The sequence below is a fragment of the Littorina saxatilis genome, linkage group LG1, assembly GCF_037325665.1.
Source record: "Littorina saxatilis isolate snail1 linkage group LG1, US_GU_Lsax_2.0, whole genome shotgun sequence".
Taxonomy (NCBI): Eukaryota; Metazoa; Mollusca; class Gastropoda; order Littorinimorpha; family Littorinidae; genus Littorina; species Littorina saxatilis.
Window position 1 is genome coordinate 63,748,944 of NC_090245.1, and position 15,933 is coordinate 63,764,876.

General features: G+C 42.7%; 1 protein-coding gene across 1 annotated transcript; it reads right to left on the reverse strand.

Moving 5' to 3' along the window:
- Window positions 1-3,342: 3,342 nt before the first annotated feature.
- On the reverse strand, window positions 3,343-15,095 carry LOC138976250 (maspardin-like). The gene is made up of 8 exons (XM_070349090.1): window positions 15,000-15,095; window positions 11,616-11,780; window positions 10,888-11,049; window positions 10,183-10,409; window positions 9,636-9,744; window positions 7,752-7,859; window positions 5,147-5,287; window positions 3,343-4,429 (listed from the first exon to the last, which is right to left on the reverse strand). The coding sequence occupies exons 2-8, from the start codon at window positions 11,676-11,678 to the stop codon at window positions 4,349-4,351; spliced, it is 891 nt and encodes a 296-aa protein (XP_070205191.1). The 5' UTR covers window positions 11,679-11,780; window positions 15,000-15,095; the 3' UTR covers window positions 3,343-4,348.
- Between the last annotated feature and the right edge of the window lie 838 nt (window positions 15,096-15,933).

Sequence of the window (15,933 nt, forward strand, 5' to 3'; positions counted from 1 at the left end):
TACAAACGCTTGGTGATGGGTATCAACGCTGCCTCTGAAATCTACCAACACGAAATTCAGCGGGTGGTACAAGGCATTCCGGGTGTCGCGAACCTCTCGGACGACATCATCATACACGCGCCCGACGCGAAACAACACGACGAGAGACTTCGTCAAGCGCTACAACGGCTACAAGATGCAGGTCTGACGCTGAACGTTGATAAGTGCAAACTGAGAAAATCTGAGATAGATTTCATGGGACATCAACTGACGTCAAAGGGCATCAACCCTGCCATCGCCAAGGTCGAGGCGGTGAGAAACGCACGAGAACCGGAAACCGTCAGCGAAGTCAGAAGCTTCTTAGGTCTCGTAAACTTCTGTGCACGTTTCATTCCCAACTTCGCGACTCTGACCGAGCCACTGCGGAAGTTGACGCGGAAGAACCAGCCATTTGTGTTTGGCCCAGAACAGCAAGCAGCCTTCGAATCGTTGAAGGACGCTCTGGCCAGTGCACACACTCTCGGGTACTACGACCCAAAGGCGAAGACACAGGTCATCACCGACGCATCGCCATTCGGGGTTGCTGGCATTCTGGTGCAGAAGCAGACCGGTGGTCCCCGAGTCATCAGCTACGCCAGTCGATGTCTGACCGACGTCGAGAGGAGATACTCCCAGACAGAGAAGGAGGCGCTTGCCATCGTCTGGGCATGTGAGAAGTTTCACCCTTACATCTACGGGCTGTCCTTCGACCTCCTCACAGATCATAAACCTCTGCAGATCATCTACGGACCCCGCTCGAAGCCAAGCGCTCGCATTGAACGGTGGGTCCTCCGTCTGCAGGCCTACACATACAATGTCATCTACATCCCGGGGAAGGAGAACGTCGCGGACTCCCTCTCCAGGCTCCTGCAGTCTTCCACAACGTCGCCCTCCGTCCTCGCCGAGGAAGCGGAGGCCCACGTTCACTTCATCGCCTCAAGCGCCACACCGAACGCTGTGACAGCCGAGGAGATCGACCAGGCAGCGAGTGAAGACGACGAACTGCAGGCGGTGAGACAGTGTTTAGAGACTGGACGCTGGGAAAACTGTGACAAGCTGTATGTCGCAGTGAGTCCTGAGCTGTGCACTGCAGGGAACCTTGTGCTGAGGGGATCCCGCATCATCGTCCCAAAGAAGTTGAGGCCGAGAATCCTAGCCTTAGCTCATGAGGGTCATTTGGGTATCGTTGGGACCAAACAGAATCTACGTACGAAGGTGTGGTGGCCCGGAATGGAGAAAGCAGCCGAGAAATACTGCAAATCATGTCACGGATGTCAACTGGTCAGCCGACCCAATCCACCAGAGCCGGTGAGAAGCAGCAAGTTACCGTCGGGGCCTTGGGAGGACATCGCGATTGATTTCTTAGGACCACTACCTTCGGGGCACTCTGTATTGGTCGTGATCGATTACTACAGTCGATACTACGAAGTGGCGATCATGAAGTCCACGACATCGGAAAAGACCGTGGACGCGCTGAAAACCATCTTCGCAAGACATGGCTTACCCCTCACCATCCACTCTGACAATGGCCCACAATTCATATCAGAGACGTTTGCAGAGTATATGAGAGACATTGGTGCTGAGCACATCAGAGTAACACCAAGATGGCCGCAGGCAAACGGAGAAGTCGAACGCCAAAATCAGTCGCTGGTGAAGAGGATGAAGATTGCTCAAGCAGAGAAGAAACACTGGCAAGATGAAGTCCTGAAGTACATTGCTGCGTATCGAGCAACTCCACATCCGTCAACGGGACGCAGCCCAGCGGAGCTTCTCTTCAATCGTCAAATACGCACAAAGCTGCCGCAGCTGAAACTCTTCACTGACTGCGACCAGGATGTTCGGGATCGAGACGCCGAAAAGAAAGGGCTCTCAAAGATGTATGCAGATGACAAGAGGAACGCCAAAGCAAGCGACGTCAATCTGGGCGACACTGTGTTGTTGCGCCAGGAGGCTACAGGGAAATTTGACACACCGTTCCATCCAGAGCCATGTGAGGTCATCGAGAAAGCAGGGAGCAAGGTCACCGTTCAAACCCCAAGCGGCGCTGTGTACAGCCGCAATTCTTCGTTCGTAAAGAAATACCAGGAACGCGATGATGACAAAACTCTGGATGAAGAAGAAAAACCTTCCGACAAAACTCTGGGTGAAGAAGAAAAATCTTCGGACAAAACTCTGGGCGAAGAAGAAAAACCTCCGGACAAAATTCCAGCAAGGCCCACCAGGATCAGGGCTGCGCCCAAGAAGCTAGAAGATTATGTGGTGAAGATAAAGTGAAGTAATGTTCACTCGTGAAAGCTTGGTGCCCGTGTCTGGCAAGTTTTCAAGTAATGTTCACTCGTGAAAGCTTGGTGCCCGTGTCTGGCAAGTTTTCAAAGTCACAAGTGTGCCATACCCAGTGCTTAAGGGTATCGCAGTCGTCTCCAAGAGTTATTATTTTGTTCTCAATTCGTGATGTGTTTAAATTTTAGTTTGTGCATTCAAGATCCAGTCATTCGTTTGCTATGTTCAGAGTGTGGTTCTTGTATCCTAGAAGGAAAGGTCTTGTTTCTCTTACGTTTCTCTATTCTAACGTTCAACAGTGTTATAAACTTATAGAAGAAACATTTCAAAGACTCACAATCTTGGCAAGGTACATGTATGCTACCACTGTGTTTCATGAATGAATATTTTGAAAAGACAAGATACAAATTACAATCATTGTTTTCAACCTCTATAAGGACAACCAAAACAACAACAAACAGTCATAATTTAGCACGTGTTTTAGTTCACGGCAGATAGTCTAAACAAGATTTAGAATTATTTAGAATCATGTATGTTGAGATTATTTCCTTTATCTTTGTTCATTGAATGTTGTGGTTGTGCATGCTGAAGTTCACATGTCTTAAAGGTTTTAGGCATGCTTCATGTTCAATGCATATGGTACGTCGCTGTCAGTTTAAAGAGAAAAATGTTCAAGGAAAAAAGAAGAGAAAAGTGTACATGGGTTAATTTTAAAGTAAAAGTAAATTTATAGGGTTACCATGGCATATTATTTTAACCTGAAATTAAAAGTCAGAAATAAATGTAATATAATTTTAATAAGCAGAAGGGAGCTTATTTTCCAGAAAGGGAGGGATGTCGTATCCATGACTTTGTACTAGATTAGTCTAATAAGACGATTTGATAGTTTAGCCTAAAAAGACGCTTGGATGACGTCAGGGATTGATGTAGTGCGGCACGACGGCAGTAGCACGGAATAAACAGCAGACATGAAACTGAACGGTCTTGTCTTTGATATACGTATGTGAATCTGTGGACGACCAACAACACGTATATTACAAACTCAGTCAAGTGTGTATGGGTTGTGAATGAGTGAATACCCTTGTTTTTTCTCTGACAAATACATTTACATGTGCTTCTGTCCACATTTCCAAAACACCCCTTGCTAGTGACCCCCCACCAAATGATTTTCAATCAATCAATATGAGGCTTATATCGCGCGTATTCCGTGGGTACAGTTCTAAGCGCAGGGATTTATTTATTTTTTAAATTTTCTTAAATTTAAAATTTTTTTTTTAATGCAATTTATATCGCGCACATATTCAAGGTGCAGGGATTTATTTATGCCGTGTGAGATGGAATTTTATTTACACAATACATCACGCATTCACATCGGCCAGCAGATTCAGCCATTTCGGCGCATATCCTACTTTTCACGGCCTATTATTCCAAGTCACACGGGTATTTTGGTGGACATTTTTATCTATGCCTATACAATTTTGCCAGGAAAGACCCTTTTGTCAATCGTGGGATCTTTAACGTGCACACCCCAATGTAGTGTACACGAAGGGACCTCGGTTTTTCGTCTCATCCGAAAGACTAGCACTTGAACCCACCACCTAGGTTAGGAAAGGGGGGAGAAAATTGCTAACGCCCTGACCCAGGGTCGAACTCGCAACCTCTCGCTTCCGAGCGCAAGTGCGTTACCACTCGGCCACCCAGTCCGCGAGTAAAAGCAAGGGTACTCACTCTTTCACAACCCACACAAACCCAACAGACCTATTTTCTGAATTTGTCTATTCCAGTTTTCAGCACCCCTCTAGAAGCTTGAAATCTATGCCTAACTGAGTAACTCTTCTTCAATCATCTATCATTCAAAAATGAACACTTTAAGACAGGATGTCTCACAAAAAGCAAATACATTCATCCTGAACTAAAACATTATTTTGTATCATACACAAAACACAACGCAACAACTGAAGAATTGCTGCGCTTGAAGACGTTGATCCCTGCAAATACCCGATCTTTCTTCCCCATCTCTGTTCTTTGCTGCTCAGCAGAGTCTGGTGTCCTAGGAAGTCAGGAGAGCTAGCTCATCTTCAGGGATTTCTCGAGCTTGCTGAGGCCCCAGGTCATATCGTCTCAAGTGAACCTGCCAGAGAAAACAGTAAATTCTCTGTGTGAGGACTGCATGGACTTGGGACGGCTGTGAAATGCCAATGCTAGCTGCTGTGTGGATGATGTACCAGTCCACTATGGCCCGCAAACAGGTACATTTTGATTTTAACTCCATCTACCTGCAAGTAGTATCCTGTCAATGCCATTCTGTACAGTACCACAATATCAGACACAGGCAAGTGACTTCATCACTGCTGACAGCATACCGCGACTGAACATCTTTTGTAATGTACACCATGAATAGTGGCGGTGGGTAAGTCAGTGCCTGTGCTGTTCAGACATGTTTAAGGCTCACCTGAAACCACAGTTCACAGCCTTCCATTTTCTGTGAAGAGGCTTACTTTCTATACATTTTCAGGAAATCACAAGCTCCTATCAGATTTTGCCTTCAGAGAAAAGAACGTACAAAAAAGAATCACTTAATATTTTTGTATGTGCTTGTCAACCCAGCACATTCTTGATTCAGAGAAAGTAACATGGCCTACTCTCAAATTCCCCCTCCATACTCTGAATGGATACAGAAAATATTATGCGCAAAAGAAAGCTACGGTTCCCCCCCCCCCCCCCCCCCCCCCCACCACCAAAAAAACCACTTTAAAAAAATGGATACTCATCAATGGAAAACTCAGGGCATTTAATCCTCGCATTCATTGATAAGCACAAACACCAAAGCAGATTTTCCGGAACGTACCTGTAAAAACACGTTGACATCAACACAGCGACTAAGATAAGGAAAGTTGCCCCCTGACTTCAAATGTGCTCGACGTGCCTCAGGGTAGCATTTGTACATCTCATCTCTGACAGTGCCTGACAAAGCACAATCATCAAACACCTGTAACACATTGGAAAAGTCACAGTTAACATCAGCAGTACCTAAGAAACTGTAAATTAAAAGATATTAGAAATTTTTAAGCGCTAATTTGAGATGCTAGATGTATGTTAAATATGAAACTAGGACATAGTAACCATAACACCCTTGATGAAAGATTTATATTATCTGAGGTATAAAACGCCTAGTTACATGGGTTACCTCAAAAGTTTGTAGCCTATACATGAAAGAGTTGAGCTAGAGCTATGAAAATTGACACACATTTGCAACTGCCTTGTAGAAGGTGACACTCAAAATAGCAGGCATGTAGTCAAAATAGTCATGACATAATCAATGGTCAAAATAATTTACTTGCCATAACCTAAAGAAACTGACATGATGAAAAATGACTTAAATGCCAAACGTTCATGAGGACACTTTACAGGTTTATACACGTAGGGAAAAAAAATCGTGTTCAAAGCCACAGTCTTAAGTTGTTTACATCACAACAGCTGGCTTGCGTGCAGGCACACTATTTTGAAATAAAGCATCTGTTCAGCTTTCCATGGCGTTCAGCGATGATGCCATCTCGCAACAATCACAAAGTTGCAAAGTAGCACTCTCCAGGGCTTCCACTGCTCAGACTGCGTTTTGGTTTCAGGTCAACATGATGAACCCATGAATTGCCCATGGTCACAAATCAGCGAAGAAACTCTGCAGAATCAGCTGTATTTCAAAGGAAAAGGTGTTAAAAGTTTCAGGACCCATCTTGCGAATACCCCCCGCATTGCCAGATCCTGTGTCAGAATGCGATGAACACTTGCAGAGGAGAAGGCGAGTGTAGTGGCTTTGTTCCTCACAGTCGGCTGTCGGTGTGCCATTACCACATCATTCACCCTGGTAACCGTTTTATTATTGCAAATTCATACAGGTATTTCACAACGGTGGTCGTCTTCCAGGCTGTGTTTTACACGTCTAAATTCTGCTGTCCATTTTGTGACCATAACATTGGAAGGTGCCTTCTCCCTGTACATCCTAACAATATCTTCATGAACGCCTTAAAGGTTTAAAGGCCTTTTTTTGGCAGCAGCATTAGATCATTTTGATTGCTGATGACGTCATGGCTATTATGTCTTGATAACATACATGGTACTCTGAATGTTACCTTATAAGAGGCAGGTGCAAATGTGTGCCAATTTTCAAAACTCTAGCTAACCTCCTTCATGTGTAGGCTACAAACTTTTAAGAAAACCCTCATATTTCACGTCTGCCTTTGAAAAGTTGATGCAAGACTGACCAAGCTCACGGCTGTAAATCATGTACATTATAAATACAGAACTTTTGTTGAAGTCTGGCAAGCATACACAAATACTTTATTCAACCTTCCATACTTATGATTTTGCATCTCCGAAAGTCAGCAGCAGATAAAGAATTTCAGGAAAAACCTCGTGCTACGACAGAGCTATAGATACATGTACTAATTTACAAGAGGAAACCTTTTCATACAAATGTTGGAACCTTTTCCTTCTGATGTAGCTGAACTTCACTTTCACTTGGATGCATGACTCAACGAACAGGAAGTTAGAAATAGGTAAGCAGGTTGAGAGCAGATTCCAGTACAGTGGAACCCTCTTTTAAGACCTTTAACCCCTTCACTGCCACAGTATAACAGCATTTTGGTATTGCTGTGCGCCAGGGCAAATTTTGCTTTCTTCGGTAGGTTCACTAATCTGTTCACTGCTCAATCATTTATTGAGATATCTCTTAGATCTTTGGCATGTGGTTTGCTTACACCCTTGGCTATTATGTGATAACATGATCATTGGACTTTGTTTGTGATTGTTATAGTAAAAATCGATATAATGACCATTTTTGTCAAAAATTACAGTTTCCAAACTTTCACACACACACTGCAGCATGTAAAACCGCAGAAAACACAGCTAAAACTGGTGTCAAACATCAGGTACTCACATTACAGCCCATAACAGTATTCTTCTGTGTGGTAATCCATAAATCACTTCTTGTAGAGCTTCCAGAACACTGTATCATTTGAAAACAGGTCTACGAGTTGATGTCCGACTTTCGGCCGCCATTTTGAATCTTATAGATCGGAAAAAACTTCTAAATTTTTTTTTACCACGTGGTACTAACTTATCTGAACGGTCAATGGGAAAGAACTGTGTTTAAACCCCTACAAGAAGTTGGACAGTGGTTACCTCCCATTTAGTTTTCACAAATGTCCTGAAAAGTGCTGATGTAAATGCCACGTACCTAGTACATGTATGGGCGTATGACAAACCAAACATGACCACGTACCTAGTACGTGCTGGGCAGTGAAGGGGTTAAACAATCTGAGAAAACCAGGTCTTTGAAAGGAGGGAGTGTTAAAATGGCAGTGAATTTACAGAGGTTATGAACAGAAAGTTTGAAAAAAACATTCTTAAAAGGGAGGAAGTCTTAAGTGGGGGGAAATTGCCACTGTACTCACGTCCATGATTGTGACATCAATGTCTCGCAGTTTCTGTGGCTCCACATAGCAGTTCATGCAGTTCATAGTCAGGCGCGATGCCAGCTCCTGTTGTGATAGGTTGTCCAGCTAAACACAAATCATTATATTTCAGAATTAAACTTTAAGCACAATGTTCTTGCTATGGTAACCTTGCAAACAAACAAACAACACACACAAAATACACTCACAAAAACAACAACAACGAAAATAAACAACAACAGCAATTACTTTTTATGCATTTTTTGAGTGACGGGAAGAAATCTTTAGTCTTGAGTCGACTGTTTGAAAATGCCTAAGTCTGAAGGCTGGTTTAACTTATACCTCTTGGTATCAGTCTGCCTAAGAGATGAGGACGACAGTTGCAGGGATCGCGTTTACCGGTAATTTCCCGTATTTTACCGATTGAGATTCACCAATACCGATAAAAAAAATGGGTGCTCGGTCAGACGTACCGATTGTTAATTGGTTTGACCAGCGAAAAAATAGTCTGTACGAGAGAGAGAGAGAGAGAGAGAGAGAGAGAGAGAGAGAGAGAAAGAGAGAGAGTTGCATGGCTTGTTGTGACAGATGTCATGTTGATACAATGTTGCCATTGTCTCATGGAAAACAAATTGATGAGGCTTGGTGTCGCAAGGTCGTGTTAACGAAACATCAAAAATGATGTCAAAATAACAGCAGGATGCTAAAGCCGGCATACGATCATTCTGGAAAATCACGTACGCACACCAGCTCCGCTCTTTGCTCACATATTTGAGGCCAGTACTATCATAACCATGAAGCAAAGATCATTGCTGTCGTTACTGCCTCCAAGAGGTCAGAAAAGGCCCTTGTCAGACACTGAAACTGCTTCACGGCCTAGTACGTCTACAGAGCCAGAGTCTCAATCCGCGGCAAAGAAACCATCAACATCGTCCACTGCCAGACGATTCCAGGAAAAATGGTCCAAAGAGTTTAGGTGGTTGCGGATGGAGGAGGAGGGGGAGAACTTACTCATGTTTTGTGCAGATTGTACGATGTGCGGCAGTCGCTGTGAAATGCGGGGGGGGGGGGGGGGGGGGGGGGGGGGATAACCTGAATTTATTCTACAGAAAACGTCTGTGGGTCAATGGCATTGATAAACATTGATCTAGTCATTGTTTGCCTTTGACTGGTTGCCTTGGCAGGTTGACCGATTTTCGTGAGAGCATTGTGGTCAGCTCAAGATGTCATACCGGTTTGAAAGATATCTAGCACGATCACTGCAGATGGCCAGATGGCCAGAATAGTGCGCTGCATTTTCCTGCATAGAACTAAGACGTGTCTGCCGCGACGGTGCCTGAGCTAAACACTGGCGGGCACTGCCCACAGCCCGGCACACGGCACTGTAAACATTCCCCCTCCCTTCACCTCTCTCGCCACCATCCGCCCTTCCCATGGTCTCATGTCTATCTTGACAAAGTAACAAAAAAATCTTAAAGCAACAAGGCGATATATTTGCCTCCATCTTGAAGCATTGCTGCTGCATTTCACTTGCATTTATGAATAGCATGCACTTCAAACTGTAGTCTATAGTTTGAATAACAAGTGTGTGTGTGTGTGTGCACATTTTTTCAATTAAAAACAGTGCTCGTTACCAAACTCATATAAAATGATCCCCTTCTGCCATAACATTTGTAAATGAAATACTGATGGGTGGTTCTTTGTGACACCAACATTACATCATGATCCCCTCCAAATAATATTGACAGCCAGGGAAGTAATTGTCACTGCAAAAAACATAAACTAAAAGATTCTTTAATGCCAAACACAATTTATACTCAACATAGAAAAACAAAAAAGCACTTTCAACCCTTGCTATTGTTATGCGGTTATTGTCCAACCTACTCTTTCAACCATGAAGTCTATGGAATCTGCAATGTCAGGGTCCACCAGCCCCTTGTCAAAGTTTCCCATCACCATCTTCTTCAGGAAGAGCGCTGGCATCATCCAGAACCTGCAACAAGTATTACAAACATTGAGAGATACAACCAAAAGTTGGCCAACAGTGATCATCACTACCACATGCTTTGAAGGTACATGTATTACCCTATAACCATGCAGAACACAAACACACCCACACACACACACACACCTGCAAAACTCTCAGCAACTTATGGTTTATATCAGCCCCCGATCAGATACACAATACATGTACGTATCTATTCTTCATGTCTTACATGTTTGAATGAACAAGTGGAATATTTGGAACAGTTTTTGACTCAGTTCAAAAGAAAAAGTGCCAAGATGGGGGTAGGTCTAGTCCTACAAGTACAACCAAACAAGGTAAAAATAGATAATGTATCAAATCTTTTCATATCACAGCAGAAAGAAGAGATTCAATACATTAATTTTCTTTGCAAGTGCACATGAATTTAAATCCTCTGTGACTAACGTTGGTGCTGAGTTGGTCTGTTGGAAGATGGAGGTGTCGTTGAACGAATTGCACAGGATGAGGGAAGCCACTCGTGGTGATCGGGAAGTGAACTCAGCAAATTTCTGTGCCAGAAATCCGCCCAGTGAGGTGCCAAAGACGTGGACCCTGTCCAGCTGAAGGTGGTCTAACAGTTTGCGGAAACCCTCACAAAACTCTTTCATGGTCCAGTACACCGGATACTCCACCTGTACATTTTAAGGGTATCATTTCAAACAAAATGTCTCCATTAACGCTGTGACGTAAAACTAGAGGGGTAAACGCTTGGTGGATTCAAGTCCACTGCATTTTGATACAATAAATCAAAGTTTTTGTATTTGCAGAATATCGCTTGACAGTATTCTTTATTTTATCGCCATTTTTGGGTGGGTGGGTTGGTGGAGGGCTTGGGGGTGAAAGGGAACCAGTTCTTCCATCCATCAGAGTGTGAGAACAAGAAAACCCAAGAGTGAACTGAAATGTACTGGAAATCAGTGTGATTTAACTTATTACAAGAAGAGAAACTCAGTCTCATAATGGGAATAAACCCCACTAAAAGTAAATCTGACAGGAGAGCTCTCAGGTTTTTTGTTCTACTATAAGTACAGTGTACCTTACAGAAAACCCCTGCCAACGTACAAAGAGAAACATCAGTAAACAAACAATGAAGTCACGAGGGTAACTCACTGCAATGACTCTGTAACCAGCAGAAGTAAGGCCCAGGATCTGCTTGAAGAAAACATCAGCAGTTCCGCTAGCTGGTGGAAAACAGACCAGGGGGCACTTCACTGTCTTGGGTCCTGCATCGTACATGGTCCATTCTTTGCTGTTGTCGTCATCTACTACAACCTGGTCAATAATCAAAGCCCAAATGATTAGTAATCAAAGTACATATATATGCAAACTGATTTTATTTTAGTTAAGATTTGACTTCTTCGATGTGGTCAAAAACAATATAAAATTTACAGAACAATTTAGTTTTAAAATCTTGCTGTTCGCAAAACTGTTTACAGAAGTACTGTATGCAGAATGATTTTTGTGCAGTCTATTGTTTCAATCATTGGAGACTATAAATCAAAGTTAACCGAACAAGCTGTTCAGAGACTATTTTAGAAGAAGATGTGTTGACACATTTTGTGGACTTTACCCAATATGGAGCTTTTCAAAAACTGAAAAAAACAAGCTTTCTTGTCTTGTTCAAAAGTGTAAAACTTTTTAAATTAACATCTCAGGTTTTCTTGTCACATTTTAAAGGGAGAAGAAAACATCAATTCTAACAGACTTGTGCACTGTAAAACATTGCTTCAAATTGTAAATCTATTCATTTGTTTGATTTAGTCTTTGTCAAATTAAGTTACATGTATTAACTCATGTAAATTAAACCACCCCTAAATCATCCTTCACTCAGTACTCACCTTTTTGAGTGAAATGGTGCTCCTAAAACTCTGATACTCCTGTGAACTAGAAATTTCTCCCATGGCTACTCCGTGGTATCAGACTGGCATCACTGTCAGGGAGGGTTTAGAGGTGAGGCACAATGTAGCTGCAGTCTTTCTGGTAGAGCTGTTCCTTACCAGGAGCTGAAAATGACACATAGTGATAATAAATGTATCTTAAAGGGGCAGTGCATGAGCCACAGCATTGCTGAAGCAACGATTTGTCTTCTAGTCGCAGATTACCGTATAAACAGTGACAGTCAAAAGTGGCAACTTGTTTTTCCTTGATCAAAACTCAACTACATGACATATTTTTGTTTTTTACTTTTTAGTCAAGGCTAATTTCTTTTTTTCAACAGCAGCTCCAACAGATTTTTATTTTAGTTGGTACTGTTAATTAATGATAAAACATACTGCTTAGACTGACATTCCAAGCCCATAACAACTTGAAAACAAGCCAACAAATAATTCTTAAACTCAGCATTGACTATTTAGTGTTTGATGTTTTGACTCAGTCGATAAAACTAATAATATGGGCCATACATGTATGCAGTACATATTTTGTGGTCATCTGTTTGACACATTATAATAGACTGTCTTGATATTTCAAGCTCTCAGGACCGTTGAACCAGCAAAGCATGTGGGACAGACTCGCGAGACCTGCAATGACTTGATGTACTCAGCCTTGTGACAATTGAAGCATACCAAAGATCATGAGGTCAAATATCTTGCAAAGGGCTCCTCAGTTCCGAAACGGTCTATTGGTCGTAAAGCTCCGAGGCTAGAACTTTAACATAATGTATACGCTAGCATTAATTTAACATCAGAAAGAGCTAGGCAACTTAGAACTGTACATTTTCAGTGTTGTTGCCAGGCCTCGGTCTTCGGTCTCTGACGCATTCCTTTCTGATTTGACGCATTGGACCTAGCCTTGTCCGGTCGATGGACCGATAGTTTTTTCTTTTTGGTGGTCAACTGACCGATACATATTCTTACAAGGCGGACAAGGTCTGCAATGAATGGAATGGGAGTTGCCAAGTCGGAAAACAAACCCCGATCGAAATGCTCATGTTCGCTACGAGTGAACTTTGTGTGCAGACTCTCCTCGGTGTCCGAACACCCCCGTGTGTACACACAAGCACAAGACCAAGTGTGCACGAAAAAGATCCTGTAATCCATGTCAGAGTTCGGTGGGTTATAGAAACACGAAAATACCCAGCATGCTTCCTCCGAAAACGGCGTATGGCTCATTGGCTGCCTAAATGGCGGGGTAAAAAAATGGTCATACACGTAAAATTCCACTTGTGCAAAAAACACGAGTGTACATGGGAGTTTCAGCCCATGAACGCAGAAGAAGAAGAAGAAGCTACGAGTGAAAATGCACTCGGTGCCGAGTCCGTGTTTGCCGTCATTGACACTCGAGGCTGCGTTTACGGAAATAAGCGATCCAGCCGGTGTACCTATTTACCGAAAACGGCGCAAACAGCACAAAGTTCCATCAATATAATACTACGGCATGGTAATGCGAAGATCAGGCAGGATCCCTGCATTCGCACACCGAGCACTGTTTTGGAAAGGGTAGGCCAGGAATGTCAGGCTCTTTCTCCTCGCAAAGTTTATGAACAATTAAAACTAGGAAGCGACATCAAAGCAATGCCAAAGGACTTGAAACAGGTTCAGAATAAGAAGGATAGGGAAAAACGCAAATAGCCTGAAAATGTTGCACAAAAAAAGTTGCTAAAAGTTGCAACAAAGTTGTAAAAAAACAATTGCAACAAAGGTGCAAACAAACCTGCAAAAAAGTTGCAAACACAATATAATCTAATAATTGTTTCGCTATATTCGCTGTTTCCGGTCAAAGGGTCGCTACTCTTGCTGATCGATAAACATGCCGCCGAAAAAGAAATTAAAGCCCGTTGAAGGGCAGAAAACACTAGCAGCTTTCAATTTCAAACAGACTCAAGCCAAAACACCTTGAAGGTACAATTTGGACCTATTGTTTTTTTAAAGCCAGGACATTTGGACCTATTGCTTTTTTTTAGGGAGGTCCAAATGACCTATCGTCTTCTTAGGCTGGCAACAACACTGCATTTTGGTCATGGCTGGAGAACCGGTGAGATGGTTACGAAGCCCCCAGTCCGCAGGTGTCAGAGATTCTGTCGAAGCAGAGACATAGGTCAAAGTAACTCAATGCGATTGCGAAGCAGACTTATGTTTTGCCATAACTGAAACAAATTTGTTGCTTTTTGTTTGTTTCCATGTGAATGATTTATGTACTGCAATTTGTTAACTAATGCTGCTACTAGGCTCGGGACTATAATGATTCACATTGCTAAGCTGGTTCGGTTCGCCGTGGACGAATTCAGTGATCAGGCAATGCCAAACCAGTGACTCGTGAGCTTTGTTGTTGCAATCTCAGTTCGATCACCGAAATGCTTGGGAATAAAGAAGAATAAACCAAAATAAAAGAAAGGAGAGTTAGGAAGGAAAAAAGATTAAAAGATTTAAAACCAAAAACAAAACACAATGACAGGGCTTGAACTGACGACCTCACGAACACTAGCACAGTTTGCTAAGAACTGAGCTAAGAACGGATACCTGCCATGACGGGGAAAACTAGGAATGTCTATTTTGTAAGATACCAGTGACTGCTGGTCTCTAGCCTGGTCCGGGGGCTCTGTAACCGATCGTACATCACATGTTTCTACTCGCCACAGCGAGTAAAATACTCGCCACTTTCAGGGCTGCTAGGCCTAGCTGATACCGTTTTTTTTTTATATCAAGTCAGAGTTAAGTCATCCTTGGTATTTCCTAGTACTTGACTTGAGTTGAGTATTATTTTATTAGTATTCAGTCTTTGAGGTACGCGCTAAATCCTAGAAAAAAGTGAACAAGCTATTTGAGTATTGATGCTATCAAATTCTTTCATATTGGAATTTGCATGACTTTATTTCAGCTCCATTGTTTAGTACATGCATCTAGACACACACACTCTCTCTCTTCCACCAGAAACAAACCTGGGCCCATAAGTATCTAGCCCTACACTAAAAGTAGAGATAAACACTGACAAACGTGTACGGAAACACAACCAACACAACGATGGGATCCCAAACGGTGAACAGTGAAGAGCATCATCACAAATAGATCACGTGTGAATTTGTCATACTGAAAGAAGTCCCGGTTGAGGCTCTAACAAATAAAATGCGTACTGAGAATGTAAACAAACAACTCTGACAACACTCAACTAAGTTTTCTTTTTGATCGTGCAAAAAGAACGATAATATGGGCCGAGCAGCATCACATACACGTAACATCTACTAGTAAACATTGACTGTCGTGGTCGTCACCAAAGAAAATACTTACATGATCAGGTGGATTCTACCATCAACAACACCCATTTCACTGCCTGCTGCCGCCGGAAGTAGTTTAACGACTTTTTACCCAAAACCCCACATATATACACACACACACACACACACACACACACACACACACATACCCAATAAACATGCCAGAAGTGGGCCATTGCTGGCGTTTTGATGGCAATGCCAGTTGCCAGAACTACTGCCATCAAAGGCCCACTTATGGCCCAATGCTGGCATATTACCCGTATGCACATTGGCAAATTGATGGGCCATCACTGGCAAGCCAGCACTTTGCCAGCAAAAACCCATCATTTATTTGCTGGCTTTTTGATGGCTTGCCATCATTTTGCCAGCAATTTGCCAGCAATTTTCCAGCAAAAACCCATCATTTATTTGATGGCTTTTTGATGGCTTGCCATCATTTTGCCAGCAAAAACCCATCATTTATTTGATGGCTTTTTGATGGCTTGCCATCATTTTGCCAGAATTTTGCCAGCAAAAACCCATCATTTATTTGATGGCTTATTGATGGCTTGCCATCAAAAACCCAGCATTTTGCCAGCATTTCGCCAGCATTTTGCCAGCATTTTGCAGGTTTTTAGTTCCATATAAAAAAAACTTTTTTCCATATATTTTCCGTTAATGGCCCTTTACCTGCTGAAATTACCGGGCCAGTTGTGGCCCGGCAAAATGCCATATTTCTGTCTTTACCATTGCCAGCAAAATGCCAATAAGTTGCAGGAAATATACCAATACCACTGATTCGGATAGAATGACGGCTCTATTCATGTACTCGATCTGCACAGTCTTGTTAGCCCATAGATGGTTGTTAGAAGTCTATAAATATGCTTTGTTTTGTCATTTTTTTACTGTGAATGTAATAACAATAACAAAACACAGCACATCAATGGACTTTTCAACCCATGCTGGCG